The 27,462-nt window shown below is 40.3% G+C and overlaps 1 protein-coding gene across 1 annotated transcript in view; it reads left to right on the top strand.

Moving 5' to 3' along the window:
• CCDC6 (coiled-coil domain containing 6) overlaps window positions 1-27,462 on the top strand; it is a 106,613-nt gene that overhangs the window by 37,119 nt on the left and 42,032 nt on the right. The window contains exon 2 of the mRNA XM_036265033.1: window positions 13,516-13,665. Coding sequence (XP_036120926.1) covers window positions 13,516-13,665 — 150 coding nt within the window. The remainder of the gene's footprint in view (window positions 1-13,515; window positions 13,666-27,462) is intronic.

The following is a 27,462-nucleotide window of genomic DNA, read 5'->3' as shown; positions in this document are numbered from 1 at the left end:
CTTTCACATTTTAGTATAATTTAGATCAATCTGATTCCTTTCTTTTCAATTGGTAGCTGATTTGGTAGGCATGATCCATTTTAGGGAAAGGGTTGTATGGGAGTTAATGCTGTAAAGGGTGGGGACTTAGAGCAGTTTGAGTATACTACTGATGTGCTAAGTGTACCAATAAGAGAAAAATAATCCTGAGAGGAAAAGGGAGAAAATACCAAAGAAAATTTTGAAAACTGTGCCTTCAATTGGTTCCATGTTTAAAGTGGGGGCACAATTTTTTCCTTATCCTACTTTTATAGGATCTCTCTGCTCTTAGAAGCCAGATTCAGGCTACTTCTTTTTAAGTTAAATCATCACATGAATGAGTTTTTGAAAGCTGGCTTTGGGAATTTAACCACAGTTTATGTTGTAGCAATAGAAAATGTGATCTTAACAACCAACTTGTAAATTAGAGCATTTATAATTTAGACCATTGATAAGTTGGGGCCTGCCTGATACCATAATAGACCCGGTAATTGAAGAATGGGCTAGCTGTTTTTCTAAATTTATCAAAATGATAAATATTTGGCATGCCTAATAATTATTTTTCAAGTTGGTTAATTGTTAATAGTGAAAACAACTAGGGCTCTTTCATATTTAATTTTGTTCTAGGTTTGTTTCTAAGTCTGTCTTATTTCTAGCTTTCTAAGGCCATTTAACACTTTTATAGTCCATTGATTTTTCTGATATAAATGTAAAACATGCTTGTTAGAGAATGCTGTTTTAAAAACAGCTTTACTGCCCTGGCCGGTTTTGCTCAGCGGTTAGAGCATTGGCCTGCGGTCCAGAGAGATCTGGGTTCGGTTCCTGCTAAGGGCACGTACCTCGGTTCCAGTTTGTCCCTGGCCTGGTTGGGTCATGCTGGTGGCAGCCACTCGATGTGTTCCTTTCACATGTATGTTTCTCTTTCTCTCTCTCTCCCTCCTGCTCTATCTGAACAAAAAAAAGGGGGAAATGTCCTCGGGTGAGGATAAAAATAAATAAATAAATACATAAATAAATAAATAAAAATAAAAACAGCTTTACGGATATACAGTTTATATACCATAAAGTTCACCTCTCTACGGTGTACAATGCAATGGTTTTTAGTACATTTTCAGAGTTGTATGATCATTACTGTGATCTCAGAACATTTTCTCCACCCCAGGAAGAAACTTGTGCTCACTGGCAGTCCTCATTCTTCTCCCCCCTTGCCTGCTGCTGCGCCAGCCCCCTGCCCCCAAGCCGCTTGCAGCCACAGAACTTTCTGCTCCACATTTGCCTCTTCTGGACAGTTGATATAAATGGAATCAGATCATCTATGGTCTTTTGCATCAGGCTTCCATCACTCAGCATAATGTTTTTGAAGTTTTAACCATGTTGTAGCATGTCTCAGTCTGAAGAGGGAAAATGATTTAGCCACCAAGGATATATAACCTTTGTTTTACATTTTTATTGTATAATATCTTATTCGAACAAAAATAATAAACATCATATAACACATGTAAGTTATGAAACATGACAAAATGAACTCCTGGATTCCCGCTACTCAACTTCAGAACAAGAATGCTACTGATATCATCGCATCCACCCAGGAATTCAGTCCTATCCTGTTCCCCCGTCTCTTATCTTACAAACGTATCCCCATACAGTATATCATTTATTCTGCTTGTTCTTTTAGATTAATAAAAATATGTGTATAGCTTCATTTTTCCCCCACTCAGTGTTTCTTAGATTATTTCATGTTATGTTTAGCTGTACGTCTTTTTATCTCACTGGCTTTTAATTTTTTGTGTGATTGTATTATATCTCTTCTGAATAACTATTTGGGGTGTTTCCAGTATTCTACTCATTAAAAACAAGAATGCAGTGAATACTTTTAAACTTGCCTCCTTGTGCACCTTGAAGGGTTTCTCTAGGGCATATACCTAGCAGTGGAATTGGTACATGGTAGAGTGTAAGAATATTTAATTTTTCAAAATACTGTGCCAATTCACAGTTGTCTGAATTATATGAGAATTCTCACTAATCCACATCCGCACTTGGTATTATCAGATTTTTAAATTTTTCCTAATCTTGGGTGTAGAAAATGGTAATCTTAATTTGCACCTTTTTGATTACTTATGAGGTTGTTGATTATGAAATTTTTTAAGTTGCCATTTAAATCTTGTTTTTCTTTTCCTATTGGAAATTACAGTTCTTTATAATTTATGTATTCTGGATACTATTCATCGCTTTGTTACATGTATTGTAAGTTCTTCAGTTTGAGGGCTGCCTTTTCACTCTTTTATCGTCTTTTCTCTGGCTGCCTTCAAGATTTTCTTTTTCCTCTTTGATTTTTCAGCAGTTTTGTTATGATTGTTAGGGGCATGTATCTGTTTCTTGTTGTTCTGATTGGGGTTCTCTGAGCTTTTTGGATTTATGGTGTGTTGTCTTTTGTTAATTTTGGAAAAATCTTTTTTGTTCTAAAATAATTCTTCTGTCTCGCTCTTTCTCTTCTAGGACTCCAGTTACCCCATTAGATCATTTGATATTGTTCCATTCATGATCTGCCACTTCCTCCTGCTCTTTTTTTTCTTCTTTCAGTTTGGATCATTTCTATTGACGTATCTTTCCATTTAAGGAGTCTTCTCTGAGCTACACCAAGTCTACTGATTATTCCATTGAAGAGGTTTTTTAATATCTAATACCATGTGGTGTTGTTCATTCCCGGCCTGTTCACTTAGCTCATCTGGCTTCCGTCTTCACTGAAATTCCCCGTATATTCATACATGTTCATCTTTTCCATGAACTTTTTTCACATTTTAATAATTTTATTATCATTTTTTTAATCCTCACCTGAGGATATGTTTTTTAAATTGATTTTACAGAGAGGGAGAGAAACATCGATGTGAGAGAGAAACATCAATTGGTTGCCTCCTATACGCTCCCTACTGGGGATTGAACCTATAACCTAGGTATGTGCCCTGCTTGGGAATCGAACCCACAGCTTTTGGTGTCTGGGATGATGTTCCAACCAACTCAGCCCCACCTGGCCATGGCAGTCATAGTTATTTTAAAATAATGGTATGATAATCCCTACATCTGTATCATCTCTGAGTCTAATTTGTTGCTTGGTATCCCTTGAATAACAGGTTTTTCTGTTTATGCATTTTTATGATTCTGGGGGTAATGTTTTTATTGACTCCAGACATTGTATGGAGAAGACTGAGATAAATAGTATTTATGCCCAGAGATAAACCTGTTTCTTCTTCTACTAGGCCATTGATGTAAGATTGAACAATCTAATCAGTAATGAGCTGGGTTTGAGTTTTGTTATTATTTGTCATTGTACCATAAGCTTTAAATTCCTTACCTTACACTCAGAGTGGGACCTGTGGGACCCCACTGCCTTTGTGTTCTTGCCCCACCTCCTCGGCTTTTAGCATTTCCTAAAGGCTTGGGCTACAGCCTCTCGCCCTTGCCCCTTCACCATCAGCGTGCTGTTGGTTCTCATTGCCAGGCTCATTGGAGGATGAGGGTGGTTCTCAGTTCCCCTGGTCTAGTCCTCGCAGGTTTGTGTGCCTGGGCCTTGGAGGTATGGTCTTGTCAGCCTTCCTCCTCTGGGGCAGTCTCTGACCTGAATCTGCTGTGGACCTTGGGCAGGAGAGCTTGCTGCCCTTGACCTGGAGGCAGTGGACCTCTGCCCGAGTCTTGGTGAGGAGGGTTTCCTCCTCTACTTCACACACAAACCCATTTGCTTCTACCCCTCCTCCTAAAGTAGGGGCTCTGCCTGGGCCCTGGGGAATGGAGGTTTGCTGTCTCTCCCAGAGGCCCCCACCCCTTTTAAAGCATGTAAGTCAGTACATCTAGTAAAGTTAGGCCACCATCACTGCTATTTAACTGCAGAACATTTTCATCACCCCAGAAAGAAACCCCATGCCCCTACTGGTCTGTTCTCATTTCCCTCTGCCTTCAGCCCTAATCAGCCACTAATCTACTTTCTGTCCCTTTGGATTTTCCTGTTCTGGACATTTCAAATCAATGGAATTTTTTGTCTGGTTCTTTTTACTTAGCAAAACATTTTCAGGGTTTGTCCATGTTGTTGGTACTTCATTCTTTTTTGTAGTCATAACACATTTTGCCTATTTGTTCATCGATTTGGGTTGGCTGCTATACATAATGCTACTATGAACACTTGTAGACAAGTTTTTGCATAAAAATGGGTTTTCAATGTTTTTGGATATACTGTACCTAGGACTGGATTATTCAGTCATATGGTAACTCTAGGTCTAACTCTGAGAAACTGCCAGCCTGTTTTCAAACGGTGGAAGCATTTTACACCTTCACCAGCAACACGTGAAGCAGTAGCTCTAGTTTTATAATAAGTCTTTGTCTGTGGTAGGGCGAGTTTCTTCCTGATGCTCTTTGTCAGGAATCTTGCCTCTTTTTGAGCTAGGTGCTTTAACGCGAATTTTAGGATCAGCCTAAGTTTGTCAAAACACTGTTGATATTTTGATTAAACTGCATTGAATTTATGGACCTTCTGGGGAAGAACTAACATTTTTATATCTGTCATATATTTTTGTTTATTAATTGTATATCAGTCAAGACTTACTTTCTTCTTATAAATCTTTGATGTCTTTGGATTAACTTATTCTTAGACACCTTAAAGTTTAGTGGCCGGTACGTAAAAAATTCCATGGTCTTTGTCTTGTTTTCCCAGTTGTTTGAATTTTTGGTGTAGTTTTACAGTTTTCACATAATGCTTCCAGTAATGATAGTTAGTTTCTTCCTTGTCAGGCTTTGTACTCTTGTTTCCTTTCCATGCTGGCTAAAACTTCCTAAAAATGTGTTTTGTCTTAAAGTCTGTTTAAAATGGATACTAATATAGCTACCCCCTTTTGGTGGGGTCAGGGAGGCTATTGCTTGTGTGGTGTATCTTTTTTCTTTTTTTTTTTTTACTTTCAGTCCTTATACCTATATGTTTCAGGTGTTATTTGTGTCCCCTCACCCCACCCCCCATCTCAATCTGGCTAGGTTTGTCTACTTGTGCTTATCGTGATCACCAGTATATGTTTCTGTTTCTGCCATCTTTTTTCTTTTTCTTTTTTTTGTACCATTTAAGGTTAAATTTTTCTTCTACTGGTTTAGAAGTTCTTCATGTTGTATTCTTTTAGTAGTTATTCTTGAGATAGTACCATGCATACTTAAAAATAATATGCTAGATCTTTGTAAAAGAAAATATAAGGACCTTAAACTATTTTAATTATCATCATTCTTTTTGACTTATACTATATGTTCAGTATTTCTGTTCTATTAAATAGATTTTATCTTTGTTAGATTTTCCTACATTTTTATCGTTTTATTTGCTTATCATTCCTTTGTGCATTGCAGACGTTTCTTCTGGGATAAGCCCATCCCGCAGAAGCCTCTTGGTGTAGGTCTGTTGGGGAAACACTCTCTTCATTTTGGTCTATGTTGGATCTATGAGTTTTGCTTCTTTCTTCCAAGATCGTTTTTTCTTTTATATCCTAGTATAGTTTGCCAGTTGTTTTTTCTTGGTATTTTGAGAATATTTTAGTACCTCCTTTCCCTGTTGATGTTGAGAAGTGATTGTCATTCTGTTTGTTTCTTTGTGAATCATCTGTGTTTTCTTTTAGGGTGTTTTTAAGATTTTGTCTTAATGTGAAGTTTGATTAAACTGTGACTTTGAGCTTCCTGTATCTATAGATTGGTGTCTTTCATGGGTTCTGGAATATTCTCAGATTGTGTATGTTTGTACAGGTGAAGGTTGGATCTTCTTAGCCATCATCTCTTCAAATATTCTCCCTCTCTTTTTCTTCTTAGTCTTTAGTTCAGTGTGTGTTAAATCTTCTCATTTCCCTTCCTGTAGCTATTGATGTCTTTCACACTTTCCGTCTTGTGTCTTTGTCTACATTTTGGATTAGTTCTCAGGTCTTTCGTTCAGTCCATACTTTGTTATTCAGCTGTGTGGAGTTTGCCGCTGAAATACAAAATGCAAGATGAATGTAGACATTTATTTCAAGAAGTTCTGTTTTATTTTTCAAACCTGCCTGATCTATTTTGGTCTCTTGCTTCTGATTTGTCATATTTTATTTATTTGTATTGTTGTAGATAAAATTATTTTGTAGTTTGTGAAACTTGGAATAGCTGAAGCCTTTGCAGATTGTGCGGGTAAGGTTGTTTTATTATATGAGTGCAGTCCTAAATAGATGGTTTCTGCAAACTTAATCATAGTGGTTTTGTATCCTTGATGCATGGTTTTTATTTGGGAGCTCAACATGGAATCTTTTCTTCCTCTCCCTCCCTCTCTCCTTCCCTCCATACACACACTCAAACGCACATTCAGCTTTGGTATTTCACTTAACCATTTGTTGCTGGACATCTTTTCATGACAGTACATACAAACCATATTCTTTTTAGTGGTTCCACTATATTTTTTTCCATTGGTTGTACCATAATTCTGTCCATTTCCCCCTTCAGTTACGTGAAGGGAGACTGCAGAAGCCTGTACCGTTTTCTCATTAATCCTTCCATACATGCCCCCTCTCCAAGCCTTGCTGTATCTTTTGAGTGCTTACTCATGGAAGTGGTATTGGCTCTTTATGTGAATTATTTGAATTTATCATCACAACCACCCAGAGGGAGGTGCCATTATTTTTCACTTTATAGAGGAGAGTGCGATGGCTCAGAGAGGTCCCATGGATCCCCTGGCATCACACAGCTGGAGGTAAGTACAGTCATCTGGTAAACCAGGCATTCTGACTCCAAGTCTGGTGGTGTATATGAACTGCCTCCAACCCAGTGCTGTTCAAAGTGTGGCCTATGAACCAGTACTCCCTTTGTCACGCTCACAAGGAGATAAGTTCATAATCCAGTGTAAACCTTTAGCAACTTCTCTAGCAATTTCTCATTGCTCTATATCCAACCAAGCAAGTGACCTCTGGACTCATCTTGAATTGGGCTGTGGACCATTTTGGGTGATGTTGAATTCAAATGGTGAGCTGTGGTCCAGAGCTGTGTTCTAGTCATGTGTAATAGGACATGCACAGAGGTGTAGGTGTCGGTCCACGGTCGATGGGTGGTGAGGACTGGTCTTTCACTAACACTGGCTTGAGAGGCCCGGCAGCTCTGTCAAACTTGGTAGTTGTTTCAGTCTTTTTAACATCAGGATTCTCCGAGTCCTTGTCCTGAAAGTCACCCTTCTCTCCTGTCCTGCAGTCCTGTAACAATGGCCTAGCCATAGAATCTGGGGCAGAACAGCACAGTTGTGAGGCCTAATCAGGATTCTGCTATGATCCCTGTGTACTTAGTGATTTGCTGGCATTACTGAACATAATAAATAATATATTCATTTGTTGACTTTTAATTGCTTTTACTATAAGATAGTGTGCAATATGCGGAGGAATCACACAATAACCAAGTGCTTCCACAGACTGAATAGAGAATTGTAATCCTCAGGCATGTCATGGAAAGCATTACCTGCCACCCACCCCTGCAATACTGACACTTAAATGTTAGACAGTGCAGGTCAGCGGTTTGTGGTGCTGACCTTTGAGCATCTCCCAGAATCCTCAGTAGTGCAGTGGTGCACCTGGTAAATGACAGTGGAGAAAGAACAAGGAGTTCATTCCGTCACATGATTTGTGTGAGGTGGTTCCTGCTTTTGTACTAATTTGGTGTTAGATGCTATTTCATACTGAGATGTTAAAATCCTTAAAAGTGGACTGCGAGCGACTGTCAATTTAAATAACTTAGTAAATTTAAATAATTAGAATAGTACATTTAAATATATTCCTAAATTTAAATAATTTACACCTGCCTGAATTCTTACATGTCATTACAGCTTCAAGGTATCTTAGTTTTATGATTTTTTTTTTTTGTATTAAAACGAGCCAGCAATCAACTTAAAAAGGAACTTTTAAAAACAAATGCAACTGTGTTGTCTTGGTAGTCACTTGAACTTTCTAGATTATGTTCTTTACCTGTGGCTGCTATGGAATTGATTTTGCTTCTAATTCTTAGTTTGAAAAGCTGCTTTTTTTTTTTTAAATTCTTGGCAGCTCATGCATTGCATCATCCTACATAATTTTGGTTTTGGCCTTTGGATTTTCCTCCTCAGCAGTGAGTGCTATTGAGAGTTATTGAATTCTCCTTTCTGTACCAACCCTTGATTTCCAAATGCCACTGATAAAGAACAGAAACACTAAACCATCACATTGGAATTTCCTATCCAATCTGCGCCTTGGTCCTAATAGCAGTGGGTCAGAACGAACTGTGTTTTCCTTATCTGCAGAAAAAATTCTCATTTGCAGTATAGGTTGCCTAAATAAGTGCTGTCAGGAGAAGATAACTTTCTCTAATAATTCTTTTGGTGTTTAGTTTTTCCAGGGGACTTGATAAATCTTGGTAAATATATCCTGCGCGCCCCCGCCACCCCCACTACCCTGGCCACCATTTCTTTTTTGTCCCCTACCCCCCTTTTTTACATTGGATTTCCGGTAGGATGGGGAAAGAATGATGGAGAGATGTTTTATACCCTAGTCCCAGCATTAGCAGACATCAAGTGATTGCCGATAGGCAAGGGGCAAAATAGCAGACAGTGAGGAGTGAATACGATCACACAGACACACTCTATTTCTAAACATGAGAACTAGAAACACACTGAGCAAGAACACTGAGTCACAGTTTTTTAAAATTTCCCCCAGAGTTTTCCAGCCTTCAGTCTACAAACATATGCAAAACACGAAGAAAAGGTTTTCCTCCTACAAACAGTTTTCTCAGTGTTTACATTTTCTTTCGAGAGTTTATGGAGTTCCAGGTAAACCTTGAAATACAATTTTATTTATTTAGTTTTGCGATACAACTTTATCTTTGAATTTGGATGTGTTTAGGTATGCTGAGGTTTTTAAGCATTTCAGATTAAAAAGGAAAATATATTGATAAAACTGAGACTTCAGATAGGATAGCCTGTGTGGGGCACCTGTCATAAATGGTGCCTGGGGTTTGCTTCTTTGCTTTTAGTTCTTGGATTCTTGGGGGGAATAAATTGGAAAGGTAATTTATTTTATGGCTTAAATAAAAAGACCTGCTTTGGAGTTAGAGGAAGAAAAAGCCAGGACTGAGGTCAAGATCAAAGTGGGTACTTACTATTTTTCTGTATTGCATGGCTCATACTCTGATAATTAACTTTTACTCATGGTTGTCAGTACATTTTATCTGTTCTTTTAAAAACAATTTCCTCTGAGGCTATCATTAGATACAGCATCTCGTCTTTTGTCATCATTTGTGTGTTAATTCCTAAAATGATCTGTGACCAATTGGAAAGAGGATGAACTAGGGCCTTACGTCCCAGGGACCTGGAATCCTGCCCTCCCCCGGATGGTTTTGCTCTGGGCCTTCAGATGGCGGCGGGAGGCAGAATAACAGCCCCAGTGAGAACTAGGAAGTGGCAAAAACGTAGCCAAAGGAGGCCTTTAATAAAATCTGTTAGGCTCTGTTAACCCCCTTGTTAAGTTAGATTGGTTTACCAGCTTCTTCGCGTTGTTCATGGGTCCTGAGAGTGGCATTTTTTATTAATGAGCTTGGCCTGGAAATAAGTGGCCATTTGAAAGCGGTGAACAATTTTGTTTGTCAAGGCCTCAGTCTCTCGTGACTGGTGACCTGTCACTTACTTTGAAGGTACTTTGGGAGCAGATCTAGCCCTCTTCATCTCCCTGCCCCCACCTTTGAAAATGTTGCCACTTTCCCTGGTGTTAGAGAACTAAAGTTCCCGTCAACTTAAAGATCTAATTGGTTTATCAAACGATTCATGAATGCGGCAATATCCATCTAGTAAAGAGAAAGGTGCTCAGAGGAGTTGCACAAAATGGAGGATTTTTATAGGCAGAGAGAGGGTGGGACAAGGAAGTTAAAGGAGTGGATTGTTTCAGGCAAGGTCACCTTCCTGAAAGCAGACGGTTTTATCAGGCAGATGACCTCACTAGCCCAGACCAGGAAAGTCCAGATTGATTGTTTTAAAATTCCATTCCTGGGAGAGGCACTCAGTTAGATTAGGACTTAAGTCTTGGTGGGGCTTCTCACAAGGGACTCATTTTGGGCCTTTTGTTTCTTTCTTTTTTTAAATCCTCACCCGAGAAGAGAGAGAGAGATTGACTTTTTCACTTATCTTCAGGTAGGGAGGGAGGGTGGGAGGTAGAGAGAGAGAGAGAAACATTGATGTGAGAGAGACCCATCGATTGGCCTTGGGGCTGGGGACCAACAGCAACAGAGGTACATGCCCTTGACCAGAATCGAACTTGTGACTCTTTGGTCCATGGGCTGACGCTCTAACCACTGAGCCAAACCAGCCAGGGCTCTTTTGTTTCTTTTTAACACTGGGAAGAATCGCAAAGGTAATCAGGTGTTCTGTGAAATACTGACCCTGTTAATATCAGAGTTCTGTTTCTTAATTGAGATATAATTCATATATCATAAAATTTACCCCTTTAATGTGTACAATTCAGGGGATTTTAGTATATTCACAAGGTTGTATAAACTTGGCGCTGTCTAATTCCAGAAATGTTCATCACCCTAAGAAGAAACCGTATTATTAGCAGTTATTCCCCTTCTCCCCTGCCCCCACCTGGCCACCACTACTCTATGTCTATCAAATGTTCTGCTTTATATTACCCTGAAATCTGTTGTTCCTGTAACTTCATGGTTAGATGAAATGGGAAGTGGGAGCTACAAGAACAGACTCTTGGGGCCGGGCCTTACTTCTCACTTCCAGCCCCAGAGCAGAGGGAAGGTGGTCAGCTGAGACTCTGAGTTTGGTTCTCTTACCGCTTGTGATTACATTTACCTAAAATATTGAATGCCTGGAATATTGCAAGAAGTTGAGTCTGACTTGATAATGAAATCAGTTTGTGGCAAACCCCCTTTTGAATTCTAAGTACGGAATCGCCAACAAAAGCATGAACGTTCCTCTCTACCTTTTTGTTCTGTAACTTGAAAATAATCAGAATTCCAATCATATAGGACTTTGTCAGTCAAAACCGGAAAAACAGGTAGCTTGCACAGATTGTGGGCTTGGTATATATATGTCAAATACACTTTGAATATAATCCTTTGGATTTCTGCCCATTGCCCTCGTATGAGATCTTGAAGTATGGGAGTTCTGAAGATGAATGGGGATTAATTTAAAGGGGGGAAGGGGAAGTGCCAATCCTCAGCAGTTTTCCTTGACTGTAGTGGAAAGAATAGACTTTGAGAAGTGCTGACGAAATAGGAAGTGTGTAAGGGAACCACTGGGGACGCTCAGTGGATGCTCTTGGCTGGTAATAAAAATTTGTTAGCTGTGATGTGTTCCTAATTGCTCAACTCCCCTGGACTGTCCTAAATGGTTTCTTAAAGAAACGGAGTGCTGGAGCTTCTCCCAAAGTTTCCACTTTTTAAGTAGCTGTGTTTTTCAGTGTCAGTACTGCATGTCGCTCTCCTTTGTAGATTTGCTTGGCAAGCAGCTGCAGGGACTGGCACACTTCCTCTGGGCCACTGGGATGGGGAGCAGGAAGGATGGACTCCCAGAAACCATGCCTATTAAGGTGTGGGTGTTGGGAAAGCTAGTGAATACGCACATAAATCTAAAAACCACCAGAGTAGGGAGTGGTTGTTGGACCTTTTACAGTAAAAGGTGGTAATTGCTTAATGCAGGTGCCCTTTTGTGTCCCGCCTCTGGCTCTCCTGTTGTTATAAGTGACAGGTGCTGGCCCAGGTTTGGAATTGATGTGGCTTTCCCTCCCTTGACTTGGCAGAAGAAACAGAAATATATTATTGGGGTTTAATGCATGAAAATGTTGCAGTTTAAAAGTGCTTTTGAAACCGGACAACAAATGGGTCCAGGCTGCCTGTCGCTACTTGAGCCAATTAAGCAGAGACAAGGTGGAATCGTATATGAGCATTTATTCCATACTGACGGCTGTATGGGAGAGCAGCCAGGTCATCCTGCAAAAATCTGCTCTGCACTCCCCTTAGCTGGTTACTTACGTTGGGTATTATTACATGGGGAAGTAGGCAGAAGGGAATATCAGTGGTAAAATGGTTGGCAAAGTAGGCAAACGGATTAACGGTGGATACAACAGTTACCATTTACAGGCAAGGGGAAGTAATGGGAGCTGGGGAATGGGCTGTCTCCAGTGTGCTTCCTCCGAGACTCCAAAGTTGTTAGTCTTTCCATGATTGGGTGGGGGAGGGCGCTTCTCCGGTAAGGAGAATGGACAGCAGCCCCGAGGTAAACTCCCAGGTGTGCAGCTCCCAGCCAGGTCAGACTAGGCTTTCTTTAATCAGAACAAAGCAATCACAATGGACAGAGCAAGGATGTTCAACATTTCTTCTAACTATGGCTAGCACCCCACTGTGATCAGTTCTCCATTGTTCTCTCTGCCCCTTTCACTTTGAATACAGTTGAGTCCATCTGAAACAAGTACTTTCTGAAAACTATTCCTTTCAAGGGTGGTTGGTCTTTTTGTTTATTCTGTCCAAACACATATGGGGGGGGGGGTGTTGGCGGTCTACAGAAGAATATTTTCAACTCCATTGAATTATGCCTGACCCCCTTTTAATCTGTTTTTAAAATTCAGTAATGCCTGACCTTTCTTGCCATCATGTCCAAAAAATTCCCAGTAGGGAAATAAAGCAAAATTCCTTCTATCAATTCTTACTCTTCACCCCCTGGATTCCCAATACTTTGCAGTAACTGCTTTTCAGCCGTTTAGTTTATTTCCTTACAGTAACGACTCAATGAACATGTAAATGAATTCATGTATATCTGTAGTGCTTTTTAAATGACATACCCGAGCCTTTTCAGTAACATCCTAAAGAGGTGACATAATTTTACGTTTTAAAGGGAGTTGAAATTCCCTGCTCCAATAAAAAAAAAAATGTTGCCTAGATATTATAATTATAATAAGTCCTCACTTAACATTGTGGAAAAGTTCTTGGGACTGCTCCCAAACAGGTTAATTGATATAAACAAGAGTTAAGTTCCTGCGGATCTCAACATTATGATGAAACGATGTTGACCCAAACAACATTATGTGAGGACCTACCTTATAAACTTTTGAGATGTAGTGACTTGCATAGAGTTACGAATTAATACATATACCCCAGAACTGGACTTATCTGCCACATGACAAGGAACTTTATGTATTCTGGTGATTGACCTGAGATTGCTTCTAAAAACTGAAAAGCAATTTTTGTTCATTTCTCTGAACTATCACTTTAAGAAGAGGGACCATAGGTAGTACAGGGAAGCCTTTTGGGGTAATAATAGGGCTGCTACTGAGTTCCTCTGTTTTGTGCTTTTTGGGGTGTGTTGGTTCACAGTTAAAAATAGAGATCTAATTAAAATGGGTGTTGTCTCTGGAAATAAGCACTATATTCCAATTAGTAAATTTCCTGTTTCCTTAACATGTGTTTTTTTTGTTGTTGTTCACTTTTAATTTTTTTTTTTTTTTTAAACAGCAAGCCAGAGCTGAGCAGGAAGAAGAATTCATCAGTAATACGTTATTCAAGAAAATTCAGGCTTTGCAGAAGGAGAAGGAAACCCTTGCTGTAAATTATGAGAAGGAAGAAGAGTTTCTCACCAATGAGCTCTCCAGAAAACTGATGCAGGTAAATTACCTTTTCTCCCCTCTCATCTTCACTGCCTGCTTTCCTCTCTAGGAAAAATGACTTTGATAGAGCAGTTTGCCGAAAACATTTGCTGATGAGGTTGTAGCTAACAATCTTTGGAGATTAAAAATACCAGGTAAAGATGGCGGCAGTGTGATACCCAAGACTGTGGTTCCGTAGCTCACCTGCTCAGGGAAGGGAAGGTACTTATACCAGCATTTCAAGAAACTGCTGAGGAGCATGGGAGCAAATGCTGTATGCAGTATTTTGGAAATGCGGGGATTAATACCAAATGTGAGATTTCTTTCCCCCTTTATATTGAATCTGTAATGAATGCATAAACATTTTTGGCAGTCAAAAGTGGGTCTTTTGTACTAAAATATGAAGATATAAAGTAAGATGTCCATTTGGGGGAATAAATAAAAGGTATTCACAGTCTGTGGTTAAAATTACGCACAATCAGTTGTGTTCAAACAGGTAATAGGTTCCGAACAAATATCAGACTCCTATTAAAACTTCACATTAATCACTAATAGTATGTAAAAGACACCACACAAAACATACAAGGTTAGATTTTAAAATTTATTTTTTTAGTTCAAAGACTCTCTCCCCCTCTCTTTTTTTTTTAATCCCCCCCCCCCCACCAAAAAAAAGCTTACTAGTAAAGTACAAAAGTAAAATTTGTTTAGGACAAACATGTTGTGGGCTACTTAGTATGAACTTAAGAATAAGTAGGATATTGAGTTTTTATTATTTACCACAGCTTGTCCAAAATAGTGAGCAGAGATACAATATTGCCAGGAGGACCTTGCTGCCATTCTGTAGAAGGCACTGGAGGGCGGAAACATGCCCCTGTGTTTTCTGTTCGCGGATATCACTAACAGTTTAATTCATTCATTTGGTTGACATACATATTTTAGTGAGATGTTAATAAAAGGATATTCCAGGCTTTTAAAAAACTTCCTAAATTCTTTTCTTACCATTCAATAGAAATTATTCTATAGAGAAGACTGGAAGCTTCAGTATAGAAACTTCAGTGTTAAGACCATATAATGGTCCGGGTAGCTTTTACTCAGTCATTGTTTTATTCTCGTTTTTCTACCTGATTACTGAATAAAGATACCATTACAGTCTTGCAGAAAACTTGATTTATATGGCAGCTGTTGAACTGTGAAGATTAGAGGTACTCAGGCATTCATGTCTAGCAGAGATTTATGGCAGGATTTCCACATGGACACGTTTTGTGGATTCATGCGCGTTTTGATTTTGAGAAAAAACGAGGGAGGAGGTTAGTGTGGCCTTTGATTGTCTCTCACTCACTTTGGCAGTCCTAGACGACTTATTCCCCATGTTGCTTCCAGAACTAAAGGGATGCAATTATGGTTTGTTCTGAGTTTGGTGTGTGATCAGGTGTCCTAATTTTTAACACTATAAGAAGCATTTTTTGTTTTCAACTTGCATGGTTGTTCGTATTTGGAGTCTTTGACCAAAGTACATTGCAAAGCCGCAAAACCTGGCCAGGTCACCCTCCTTTTTCTGTCAAGACCTCATCTACATTGTGAGTGCTTCTGTAATGTTGATTAGTCTATAATCTGCCTCAATTTACTTATCACGACCTACCCACTTTCGGGGGCATTGAAATAAAATACTAAGTAGGAGTGAAAACGAGCCATGTGCCACAGAAGGGGAACTTAGTCTCATAGTAATACACTTGGCATAAGAAAGTTAGAACTTAAAATTTAAGCTCTGAGCATCCTATAAAGCTGTAACCTGGAGAAATATAGTAATTTTTAAAAAAATAATTCATATATCTTGCCCTGGCCGGTTTGGCTCAGCGACTAGAGCATCAGCCTGTGGTCCAAAGAGACCCGGGTTTGGTGTCTGCTAAGGGCACGTACCTCGGTTGCAGTTTGTCCCCGGCCCTGGTTGGTTGTGCGGGTGGCAGCCACTCGATGTGTCCCTTTCACATCGATGTTTCTCTCTCTCCCTCCCACTCTATCTGAACAAAAAATGGAAGAATGTCCTAGGGTGAGGATAAAAAATAATAATTCATATATCTAAAAAAAAGTTTTAGTTGGTTAGAAGAAAAAAATTTATATATTAAAAACTTAACATTTTTTTGAGGGGCCTTGTATCTTTCTAAAGAAACTAATAACATATACATTGAACAACGCAATAAACTCTTTTTTGCCAGAAGTAACATATAATGAGTAGTAGCACTAGTCTTCATGTGGCCAAGTCTTATTTGCCCTCAGTCAAAACAAAGGGTATAATATGAAGGTGCGATTTTATTGTTTAGGGAGTTCTAGGTGGCTCTGTAGCTTGTTAGTGATCTAACTTTGTAGTATCTGGATAGATGAATGGTCAGCATGTCTCTTGAGATAATCTCTCATGAATCCTAGCTTAGCTCTTAGGAGGTACATACATAGTAAAATACACATAACATAAATTTGCCATTTCAGTCATTTTTGAAGGCATAATACAGCGCCTTTGTGCAATCATCACACGACCCATCCCCAGAACTTTTCCAGACAAACCCTCTACCCGTTAATAATCGTCATTCCCCACTCCTTGTTCTGAGACTTTTCTTGAAAGGAGACGAATGGCGGGGAGTTAGGGGCTGAGGTCTCTGGCAAGTTCTAGAGCTGTGTCTGTCCTGTGGCATGACCGGTGATCTCACTGCAGCCGTCAGGTATCACTACCTGCCATTTTGTGGTGGATACCCAAGAGGCCTTTCTGTGGGCCGGCTGGAGAGGTCTTGGATAGCCAGCTGCAGGGAAGAGGCTGCTGGCCTGTGTTATCCCTCCCCCAGGCTCTTCAGTATGTATCTCCTGGTTTCAGCCAGTCCTTTGCGGCAGCTCACGGCTTCTGCCACCCAGTGTGGAAGAACTGATCTCCATCTGGAAGATTTTTAGAGTAATTGGTACCAATAGCCTTTTCCAACTGTGTAATTACTTTAATATGGCCCTCTAGTATGTTTGCTTCTGGATAGGACTTTGTTTTGAAGAACCTGCTAAGAGGCCTACTGCAGGTGTCACTGCTAGACAAGGAGGGCATTGACTGTTGGCCAGGAAAGTGTTTAGCATTTTCACCCAAAGGCCACTGAGCGGCTATTTACAGAACAGTTTTGGTTTTGTCATTGTGCTCTGGCTGTTCGTAGTGATCAGACATTGCTTTTATGTACATTTCAAAGGCATTCTTTTGGGCCTGAGAACAAATGAGATTATTGCTATGGTGGAGACACCTACCTTCCCATTTGCTGGCTGAGCTGGTATCTAACACCTTTAAAACCAAATCCAGTTTCTTCAAGAGTCGATGAGAGGCAATCTCTTTGCCCTTTTAGAAGATCAAGTTTGGGAGAGAGCTTAAATGCCTCCAAATAGTTCAATGCTCAGTGAAATAAACACAGAAGAGAAGAACATGCAGCTTTTCTGACCCTTGCTTTTGTGTCTAATAGATAGACACAAAATTATATCTTCTTTTTTTTGAAAACTCTTGTCTGAAAAATCTGTATCCTTCTGAGGCCAGACTAGGATTGATCATCTGCCTAGTGAGAAATTGTCCTATAAAGAACTTTCATGTGTTTTTGGTAAATTTCAACACAAGCCTGCATCAGAACTTAATTCTGCCCTGGAATGCCTTGAAGAGAGGTTGTAGTTTAATCATAATTTTGTAATTAAAATTTATAAGAAGTGCTGTATGAGCAAACTCTTCCTCAGAATTTGATATATAACATGCATGTTAAATAAAAATGTCTAATGTAAAATATAGCGAGTGTAGACAACAGTGTTGTATTATAATCATCAAACTTGCAAAGAGATTAGCTCTTAATTATTTCCACCACAAAAATATAATAATTATGTGATGTGATAGAAGTGCTAACTATCCCTACAATGGCCATCATATTACATTATATAAATGTATCAAATCAGTGTTGTACACCTTAAATTTACACAGTGTTAAATGTCAAATATATCTATATTTTTAAAAGTCTGAAAGCTAGCCCTGGCCGGTTTGGCTCAGCGGTTAGAGCGTTGGCCTGCGGTCCCGAGAGACCCGGGTTCGGTTCCCGCTAAGGGCACGTACCTCGGTTGCAGTTTGTCCCCGGCCCTGATTGGTCGTGCGGGTGGCAGCCACTCGATGTGTCCCTTCACATCGATGTTTCTCTCTCTCTGTTCCTCTCTCTCCCTCCCGCTCCATCTGAACAAAAAATGGAAAAATGTCCTCGGGTGAGGAAAAAAAAAAAAGAAATTAAAAGTCTGAAAGCTATTCTTTAAATGTTGGCTGTAATTCAGTTTGGATGCTGAACTTACAAGTTTGGCTACTTTTCTTGTGCCCTTTTCCTTCTAATTTTGTAATTATGATTTACAGTAATTCTCCCTTATCCAAGGGGAATATGTTCCAAGACCTAAAACTGCAGCTAGTACTCTATGTATGTATATATACTACATGATGCTCTATATACTATGCATTTTCCTATATAGACTTACCTTTGCACTTAAAGAAAGGACTTTACACTTCTCTTTGGCATATCTGAATTGCCAGCATCACTACTCATGTGCTTTGTGGCCATCAATAAGTAAAATAAGGGTGGTTTGAGCACAAGCACTAGTTGATTTGATAGCCAAGTTGGTACTAAGTGACAAGTGGGTGGGTGGCCTATACAGCATGGATATGCTGGACAGAGGGATGATTCATGTCCCAGACAGGATGGAGTGGGATGGTGCAAGATTTCATCACACTACTAGAACAGTATGCAGCTTTAAACTTATAAATCGTTTATTTCTGGAATTTTCCACTTAATATTTTTGGACCACAGTTGACTGAATGACTGAAACAGTGGGAAGTGGAACTGCAGATAAAGGAGGACTCCTGTATCTTATTTTTCTAAAGAGGAAATTAAAATTTCAGATGCTTGCTTTATCCTTACTGTTTGAAATCTTCTGAGTCACTAACTTGGAGAGCTCAGAGTCCTGCTATTGTAGTTGCCTCTGTTTGTCGTGGACAGCAATACACCAAAGCTCCCTGCAGTCAGGCTCATTTGCAGGTGATAGAAGATTCCAGACTGCCCAGATCATTAATAACAAGTGCACACAGAATGCTCTAGTGATTAGCTTAACTGTCTTGTCATTCTTGTTATGATTCATTCCACTGGCTTAAAACTTTTTTGTTTTTAATTCCCAATTCCCCTGGCTGACTGTTAACCACCAGTCACCATTGCCAGCTGCAAGACCTGTCATTGCTGAGATTAATTATGGTTTTAGCAGTTGTGGATTTTTCCCACTTGCTTGTATGTAAGCCTTATACATCAAGTTCACTTCCTGCTCTTTGGGAAACCCTGTTCAGTTGTTGCTACACTCTTCTCAACCACACCACTGCCAAAAGTTAATGAATACTTTTTTCTTTTTTTGAAAGCTTGGAACAGGATTGAGATAAGAAGAGTACTGAGTATTACATATATCTCTGATTCTTTTCAATCTAATCCAACTCGCAAATTTCAGACCTTAAAATAATAAATAGGTTTGTAGTATTGTAAATTTGATTCACGTTTGAAATTGGACCAGGTCCTCAGAAAATAATGTCGCTATAGCTGGAATAGAAATTTTGGTGCTCATATCCTTATGGGGGAGGGGGGCACATTCTTAGTGATTATTGAAAGTACTTAAGAATAAAACTTTTCTGGATCTCTTGTTAAATGGCATGGCTTATTTTTATTATTATTATTAGCTTGGTCCCTGAGGTTAGAATGCCTCCTGGGATTAAAGTAGTTAAAGTTTCCTAGCAGCTATGGAAAGAAGATATGCAGAGGAAAGGAAGGAAGTTGTGGGCAGAAGCCACGCTGAAGCTGCCTCTACCAAATGATGAATAGCTGAGCAGTTCAGAACCATACCATGCAACACAGTATTCTTTCATCTCTGTTAGTATGGGAATAAAACCTGGGAGGCAGAATTTTAGCAAGTCCTCAAATCTGCCTATTTGACAAAGGCTTACCAAACTTCATTTGCCTTCTCCCTCTCCCCCACCTAAATTCTGGAATAGTTTCTCCTTTCAGCACCATCTGAACAGATTCGGTCTCCTGGAGTGGATGCTTCCTAAGCGCAGAAAGGCTGTGCTGGGTAGCAGGCATGAGTCTGCAGGTAAAGGAAGTGAGCAGAGCCCTGGCCGTTAGAGCATTGGCCCGTGGCCCGAAGGGTTTAATTCCTGGTCAAGGGCGCGTACCTGGTTGGGGTCATGTGGGAGGCAACCAATCGATGTCTCTCTCTCACATTGATGTTTCTTTCTCCTTCCCTCTTACTCTATTTAAAAATCAATGGAAAAATATCCTTGGGTGATAATTAAAAACAATAAAAAAGTGAGCAGAGACTTCCAGTATCGTTCTCCAGCATGTACACCAGAATCTGCGGCTGCCTTTTTTCCCTTCCAAGTTACCCAGGTCATGGAAGTGTCAACGGAGTGAGTTTTGTTGGTGCAGGCAGTAAAATCATGTCAGGGAGAGATACATGTGTGTAACTGTTCATTTCAAGGGTATCTGGGCTGACTGCCACTGCATCCATTCAGATGAAAACTTGGTTCTCCTGAAGTTAGAGAGAAGAGGCCTTGAAGTATGTTCTTCATGAAGGTGGCTAGACCCATGGCCCTCTTGGGCTTTTAGTTTTTCAGGGCTATCAGTGCTGGGGACAGGAGGGGGTGGATTGCTGTCTCCTAATAGCTTACAAAACTCTACAGGGGTAGAGTTGTCTGGTGTTTTTGTTTGTTTTGTTCTTTTTTTTTTTATCCTCACCCAAGGACATTTTTCATTTTTTGTTCAGATAGAGCAGGAGGGAGAGAGAGGAAGAGAGAGAGAGAGAGAGAGAGAGAAACATCGACATGAAGGGACACATCGAGTGGCTGCCACCTGCACGACCAACCAGGGCCGGGGACAAACTGCAACCAAGGTACGTGCCCTTAGTGGGAACCGAACCCGGGTCTCTCTGGACCGCAGGCCGACGCTCTAACCGCTGAGCCAAACCAGCCAGGGCTGTTCTTTTTTTTTTTTTTAATGTTGCTTTTCATTCCCAATTATCTGACTCTCAGCTTTGTTTGGTCCTTGTTTCTGTTCATGGAGCAGGGGACTTATGCATTGCATTCATGATACATCTGCCAAGGGCTCCCGGGATGTTTTTAATGCATTTTAAATGCTGCAACCACCAGAGGCCAAACTATAAGCCAGAATTTTCCTGTTAGTAACATGCCAAAGTCTTTCAGTCCTACATAATGTGTGTTCTGATTGGAAAGTTCAGAACATTGATGCACTCCGCTAGTCTGAAAGCATCATTGAGTTTCTGTCAAAGTGTGTGTACTTGTGTTGACACTGGTTAGATTTGCTGTGTCAGCCCTGATTCCCGAAAATGTAAGGGCAGGAGTAAGGGCTTAGAAGCTGCTTATGCTGACTTCCTGACAAAATGTGAGAAAATGCAGGTAGAGGGAAATTAACAGTAAAAGAAAAAGGAAAGTAAAAATAATTAGATGAAGCTGGGCCTGAGAGGTTGACTTGAGAGTAGAGGTGAGCATTTTATTTCTAGTTGAAAAGGTGAATCTTGGTTATTGAAGGATACTTCCATGTCAGTCCCTGGAAATGCTTTTCAAATGCTTTTAAAACTTTGCAGTTATAAATGTTGCAATGTTTTGCATTTCTTGGGTAGGCTCTTTTTTATTTTCACACTGTAAACTACAATCAGCCCAGTAATTGCCTTAAAATACAGTTGTGTCCTGCTGCTGTCTTAAGCCTCCTTTCTCTTCTTTTAAAAAAACATTTTTTTCTTTGGTTAATCCTATCCTGAGGATATTTTTTAATTGATTTTTAGATAGAGGAATGGAACGGAGGTAGGAGGGGGAGAGAGGGAGAGAGAGAAAAACATCAGTGTGAGAGAGAGAGACATCGATTGCTTACCTCTCCTGCACGAGCCCTACTGGGGTCAGGGATCAAACCTGCAACCCAGGTACGTGCCCTTGACCAGGAATCGAACCCGAGACCATTTGGTTTGAGGGCTGACACTCTAACCACTGAGCCAAACCATCCAGGGCTCCTTTCTCTTCTTTATTCATAAACTAGATAAGAAGGATGACGCTTTTAATTTTAATTTACAATAATGTCTTGGTTTAGAATGAATTCTTTCTTTGGGCTAAGCACTGTCTATTCCTTAGAATAGGAATAGATACATTCAAAGAAATAAAAGCCAAGCTTGAGATCTTTGTTAGGAAATGAGAAACACCACAACTTATTTTATACTCAAAGGGTAAGTGAATAACTTCTGAATAACATATGGCAATACATTTGAAGTTTTAGATGAAATGGACAAAATTCTTAGAAAAACTACCTTTCTGCAACTGAATGAGGAAGAAATAGAAAACCTGTTTTCTACTTATTAGAGAAATGGGATCATTGATCAACAGACTTCCTAGACAAAGGATTTCAGACTTAAATGGTTTCACTAAGACTTGTACCAAACATTGAAGGATGAAATAACTTTAATCTTCTGTAAACTCTAAAGTTAAAAAAAAAAAAAAAGATGCTTTCCAGCTTAAGACTAACATAACCATAATGCTCCAACTTAAGTACAGTTCAAGAAAGACAAGTGAAATAATCAATCATGAGCTAAAATCTTAAATAAAATGTAAGGAAAATAAGTCTGACAATATATTAAAAAGATAAGATGTGACCAGGTTGCATTTTTACAAGGAATGCAACGTCATTAACTGGAAAATGTGTAAGTGTAATTTGCCATACTCACAGAATCAAAAAAATATGATCATATTGATAGATGGAGAAAAGGGACTTGATAAAATGTAGTACAGTAATTCATGATAAAATTATAATGAACCAAGAATAGAGCTTAAATATATTAGAAAGACTGTCAAACAATTTAACACCTTTCCCTTTAAAAATCAAGAACAAGATAAGGATGCCTGCCATTGTTGTAGATTCCTAGTCAGTACAGAAAGGCAAGAAAATATGTGTGTGTGTGTGTAATTGATTTATGACTGGGTAATTGGAAACTCTTAAGGAACTTACAGGTAAATAATTAGAATTGAGTTTTTTCACATAAAAATGTATTTCTGTATTCTGCAACAATCAGTTGAAGGTGAAAACTTAAAAGATAGCTTCAAAAACCAGGAGACTATATTTAGTATTACAGAGAAAATTAGAACACTGTTAAGACAGGTATGGGGCCGTTGAAATTTTAAAACGCTAGTTATTGAAGTAATTTCAGTAACATGTTGGAGAAGAATAAGCTAGTCATGTGGATTTCTGAGGGAAGAGTATTGCAGCCAGAAGGAACAACACATTACTGATGCCTTGAGGTGGGTGTGAGCAAGACGGGATCAAGGGAGACTTAGAGGTTTTGGCTTCAGTGACTACACGAATTAGGTAAGCTGGGAGAGACAGCAAGTATAGAGCAGACTCAGAGTGAGAAGGTCAGAAGTTTAGTCAAGACATTTAGACATCCAAATGGAGATAACAGATAGCAGCTGGACAGAGGTCTCTTCCCCAGAGAAGCCAGGGCTAGAGATACACATTTGGGAGTGTCGTCTAGAGAAGAGAGCCGAGGACGCATCACAGGAAGCACGGAAAGAGAGCACAAGGACAAGCCAGAGTGGGAGAAGATGTTTGCAACATATATGACTGACACAAAACTACAAATTAGTGAGAGAAACAGACAACCCAGAAGAAAAATGGCAAGAGCCTTGAACGGGTTGTTCACATAATAAGCAGATAGCTAGTCATCAGTAAACAAATGAAAAAGTACTCAACCCCATTAGTAATCAGGATGTACCTAATGACATTAGAAATGCTCATTGTGACCCAGCAGTTCTACTCCTGGATGTATTTCACGCACAACACATGCATGGAAGAATGTTCTTTGTGGCATTGTTCATCATAGTGAAAAACCAGAAATGACCCAAATGCCCACCGTTCACAGAGTGGGTAAATTGTGATAGACACATCAATGGGATACTACAGGGCAATAAAAATAGAAGTCACAATTAGACTTAATAGCATGGGTAAATGAAATCACAAGTTCATTTAGTAGAAGAAGGTAGACAAAATAGAAAAAGCAAAACTCATGTTTAGAAATAGGCAGTAAAATCTCTTTTAAGATGAAAATATGCAAAGCAGTAAATACCTTAAGAATCAGTAGAACAGTTACCCCTAGTAGATGTGGGACTGATCAGGAAGAGACACATGAAGCTTTGGAGGAGCTGACAATATTACTTGATAAGGATGATGGTCACCTGAGGGTACCACACACACACACACACACACACAAATGTATTCTTTGTGCTTGCCTAGTTTTGCTCATTCTGAGGCTGAATCTAGGGGAAACAGTCCACAGGATGTGGGGATATTATTTATCTAATCAGTATTTGCATAGATAAGGTATTCCTTGATGCTGTGGAGTAGAGTAGAGTAAGTCCTGGCCACTGGCCTTCATAGAGCTTGCCGTCCTGTAAAGATGATTGAGAATGTACCCAGATACTCGAGGGGCCCAGCATACCTCGGAGGTAAGGGCAAAGGCTTTGAAGCTAGAGACCTAGGCTTTAACCCTTACCTACCTCTTATCAGCTGTGTGATTTGGGGCAGGTTACCTTACCTCTCTAAGCTGTGGTTTCATCCTCTGTAAAGTGCAGATGATAGTATTGACGGACATAAAGTGCTTGGTGTATAGTAACCAGTGCCTTGAAGTGTTAGCCGCTTTTAGAAGAAGCTCATAGAAAGGATGTGAAAAACAGTGAACTAGGCATTAAAATGCACACCAAGTACACTGTGTGCTTGTCACAGCTTAAAGGAGGAGGGGGAGTGCTCCTTATGTCAGGGTGTGTGGGAAGGCACTGTGGAAGATGTCTTCTGAGCCCTCCCCCAGTTTCAGCAAACTTAGGGAGGTAGGGACTCGGGGACTTCAGTGAGGGCACAGTGTGCCGGGGGGCAGGGAGGGGACAGGAAGTGTGCAGCAGCTTGTGTTAGAGGGGTTCAGTGTGACTGGCAGGGCTGGCTCTCTGCAGCCCATGGACCAGAGGAGCCTCTGGAAGCACTAGCCAGCCTGGTGGGTTTCATTTTAAAAACTTGGAAGATTTGGCTTTAACAGCAGTTGCCCCCACTCCCTGTGCTTAGCCCTATCCATTTTTTGTTTGTTACATGCCTAAACTCTGAAGGCATTTCTGTTTACAAACCTTAGACTGTCACCTGGGCTGAGTGTGAAAATAGCATGAGAAGAACACAGGAGGCTGCTCAGGGACTAGATCGCGGAGGGACTTCTGCGCCATGCTAACAGTTCAGGCCTAGGGAGCCATTGCAGGGTGTTGAGCAGGGTGTTGAAGTAATAGGGTTTGTCTGCTGGGGTGACCTGTGCTACATCTGGGAGATGTGGGAGGAGGCTTTGACCATGTGGCCCAGTGAAAAGAAATGGAAGACCTGAGCTAGACTGGAGCTTGCACAGGGAGAGAGGAGGATGTGTTTGACAGCGGTGATGGAGGCCGACTAAAGGCCATTTGCTGACTGCTGCGATGTGAGGTGTTGACTGAGAATAATGGTGCCAGTAACAGAAGGGGTGGAGGTGGGAATTGGTGTGGGCCCGCCAGGCATAGTGGTGATGTTCAGGCTTTGAGGTGGGAGGCTGACTTTCTGTTCAGGCTGCTTGGTGGAGCAGTTGTGAAAAGTTGGTTTTTGAGAGACTCTGTGTTCTGTGAGAGTTTTGAACTTTTCTTCAAAGCTCATGTTAATAACATGATCATTGTTGACAGTTCGATGATGTAATGTAGCTGTTGTCTCATACAGCCTTTACTTGGTCCGGTGCCGATGGTTGTGAGACAGTGGTTAGTACACACAGAGATATTAGTGTTGACGAGTGAAAACAGAGGTAGGGGCCTCCTGAATTTTGTTCAAGTTGCATTGAGAAAGCTGGGTCCTAAGGCTGGTGGCCAGAAGGCTCGCCTCACTTGGCCTGGGCTGGGCTGACAACAAGCCCAGACTTGCAAACACACTTCGCCCGGCCTGGGATGTGGCGAACCTGCCGCCTGCTGGCCCTGCCTCTGCAGACAGCCTGCGTGTGCACCTGGGGGCTCCTCTGGGGTGAGCAGGGTCAGTGCCTCGACCTGCTAGAGAGAATTTTCCCGGAATCGACGTACTGAAGAGTTCTTGTGTCTGTTATATAAATAGGAGGACTGGATCACTGAAATGTCTCCAGAAAGCCTTTGTAAATCATAAGACAACAATTATTGATAATTGAGTGATGCTTACGTCTAGCCTGTTTTAGATCAAATTAATGCTATGCTTGTATTTCTTAACTGCTGGACATTTGCTTTGGGACTCCACATAGAATCGGAGGCAGTAAGATCATGCTCAAGTTTTAGTAGGACTTGGCATTTTAAAGATTTATAGTTATGTTTTTGCTTATGGCTTTTTCGGTTAACATGTTTTTTCATGCTGATTCTTAAGGAACACATCTTTATATAATCCTAATTCCAATGAAAATGTACTGCAGCAGATCATCTGTTATATAATGCGATTTCAGTTTCACAGGGCTTCCCTTTTTGTTAATGTTAACAATATATTGCACACATAAGACTATTCCATAATGTTTGAGATTTACTTTATAAAAAGTGCATTTACAGAAATTCTGATTTTTTTTTTTTTTTTTAGGGAGAGAGGAAGGAAGAGGGAGAGAGAGATAGAAACAAGAAACATCGATGAGAGAGAACATCAATTGGCTGCCTCCTGCATGTCCCCCACTGGGGATCGGGCCCACAACCTGGGCATGTGCCCTGACCAGGAATCGAACAAGCGACCTCTTGGTGCATGGGTTGATACGATGTTCAACCACTGAGCCACACTGGCCGGGCAGAAATTCTGATATTTAAAAAACCATAGTCTACCTAGGCAAGCATTTTGCTTTAGGTATATTTAAAGCAAACACATGAGTTGCATTTTAAACACATTAATAGAATATGCTTGACTATTTATTTATTTTTTAGTTTGAATTATTTTTGTTCTAGTTTAGGATCTCTGACCTTCTTGGAAGATTTAAAATTGCTCTTAAAAACACTAAGTAAGACCTTTGATTAGAAATTTAAAATCATGCCTTGAATTTTAGTTCCGAGATGCTTTTAGCTTGAATGCTACTCCGAGATGAAACTGGAATTTATTTCTGATAGTCAGTCTTGAGTCCACCTAAACCAGACTTCTTTTTAGCATTTTGGTTTGTAGTGTCCTGAGCTACAGCTTTAAAATAGATGAAGTCAGGGTATTGGTTTGAGCCCTGTGGGGCCAAGTGGTTTGAATCTACATGGTATCTGTTTATTATTATTATTATTATTATTTTTTATTCCTCACCTGAGGATATTTTTCCATTGATTTTCAGATAGAATGGGAGGGAGGGAGAGGGGGAGGGAGGAAGAGAGAGAAGGAGGGAGAAAAACATCCATGTGAGAGACACCAATTGGTTGCCTCCCACATGACCCCAACCAGGGCTGGGGATCAAACCTTCGACTCTCTGGTCTGTGGGTTGGTGCTCTAACCACTGAGCAAAACCAGCCAGGGCTGCGTATCTATTTAAGACACAGTTACTGAATTTTTCTCAGGCAGAAATTCTGTGGTTATTAGTTTCCTCAAAACCCCTTCCCCTGCTCTTCCCCCTTCTTGTCCATCTTAGCTCTTACCTCATGATTTTTGGGGGGGGGGGGTGTTTCTGTATTTCTCTCTCTCTTTTTTTATTGCTGGATTCTTTGTTCCAAGGAAGAAGACTGTTTTCTGTTCCTAGT

The sequence above is a fragment of the Molossus molossus genome, unplaced genomic scaffold (assembly GCF_014108415.1).
Source record: "Molossus molossus isolate mMolMol1 unplaced genomic scaffold, mMolMol1.p scaffold_m16_p_17, whole genome shotgun sequence".
Classification (NCBI taxonomy): domain Eukaryota; kingdom Metazoa; phylum Chordata; class Mammalia; order Chiroptera; family Molossidae; genus Molossus; species Molossus molossus.
This window is presented reverse-complemented; position numbering and strand designations above follow the sequence as displayed.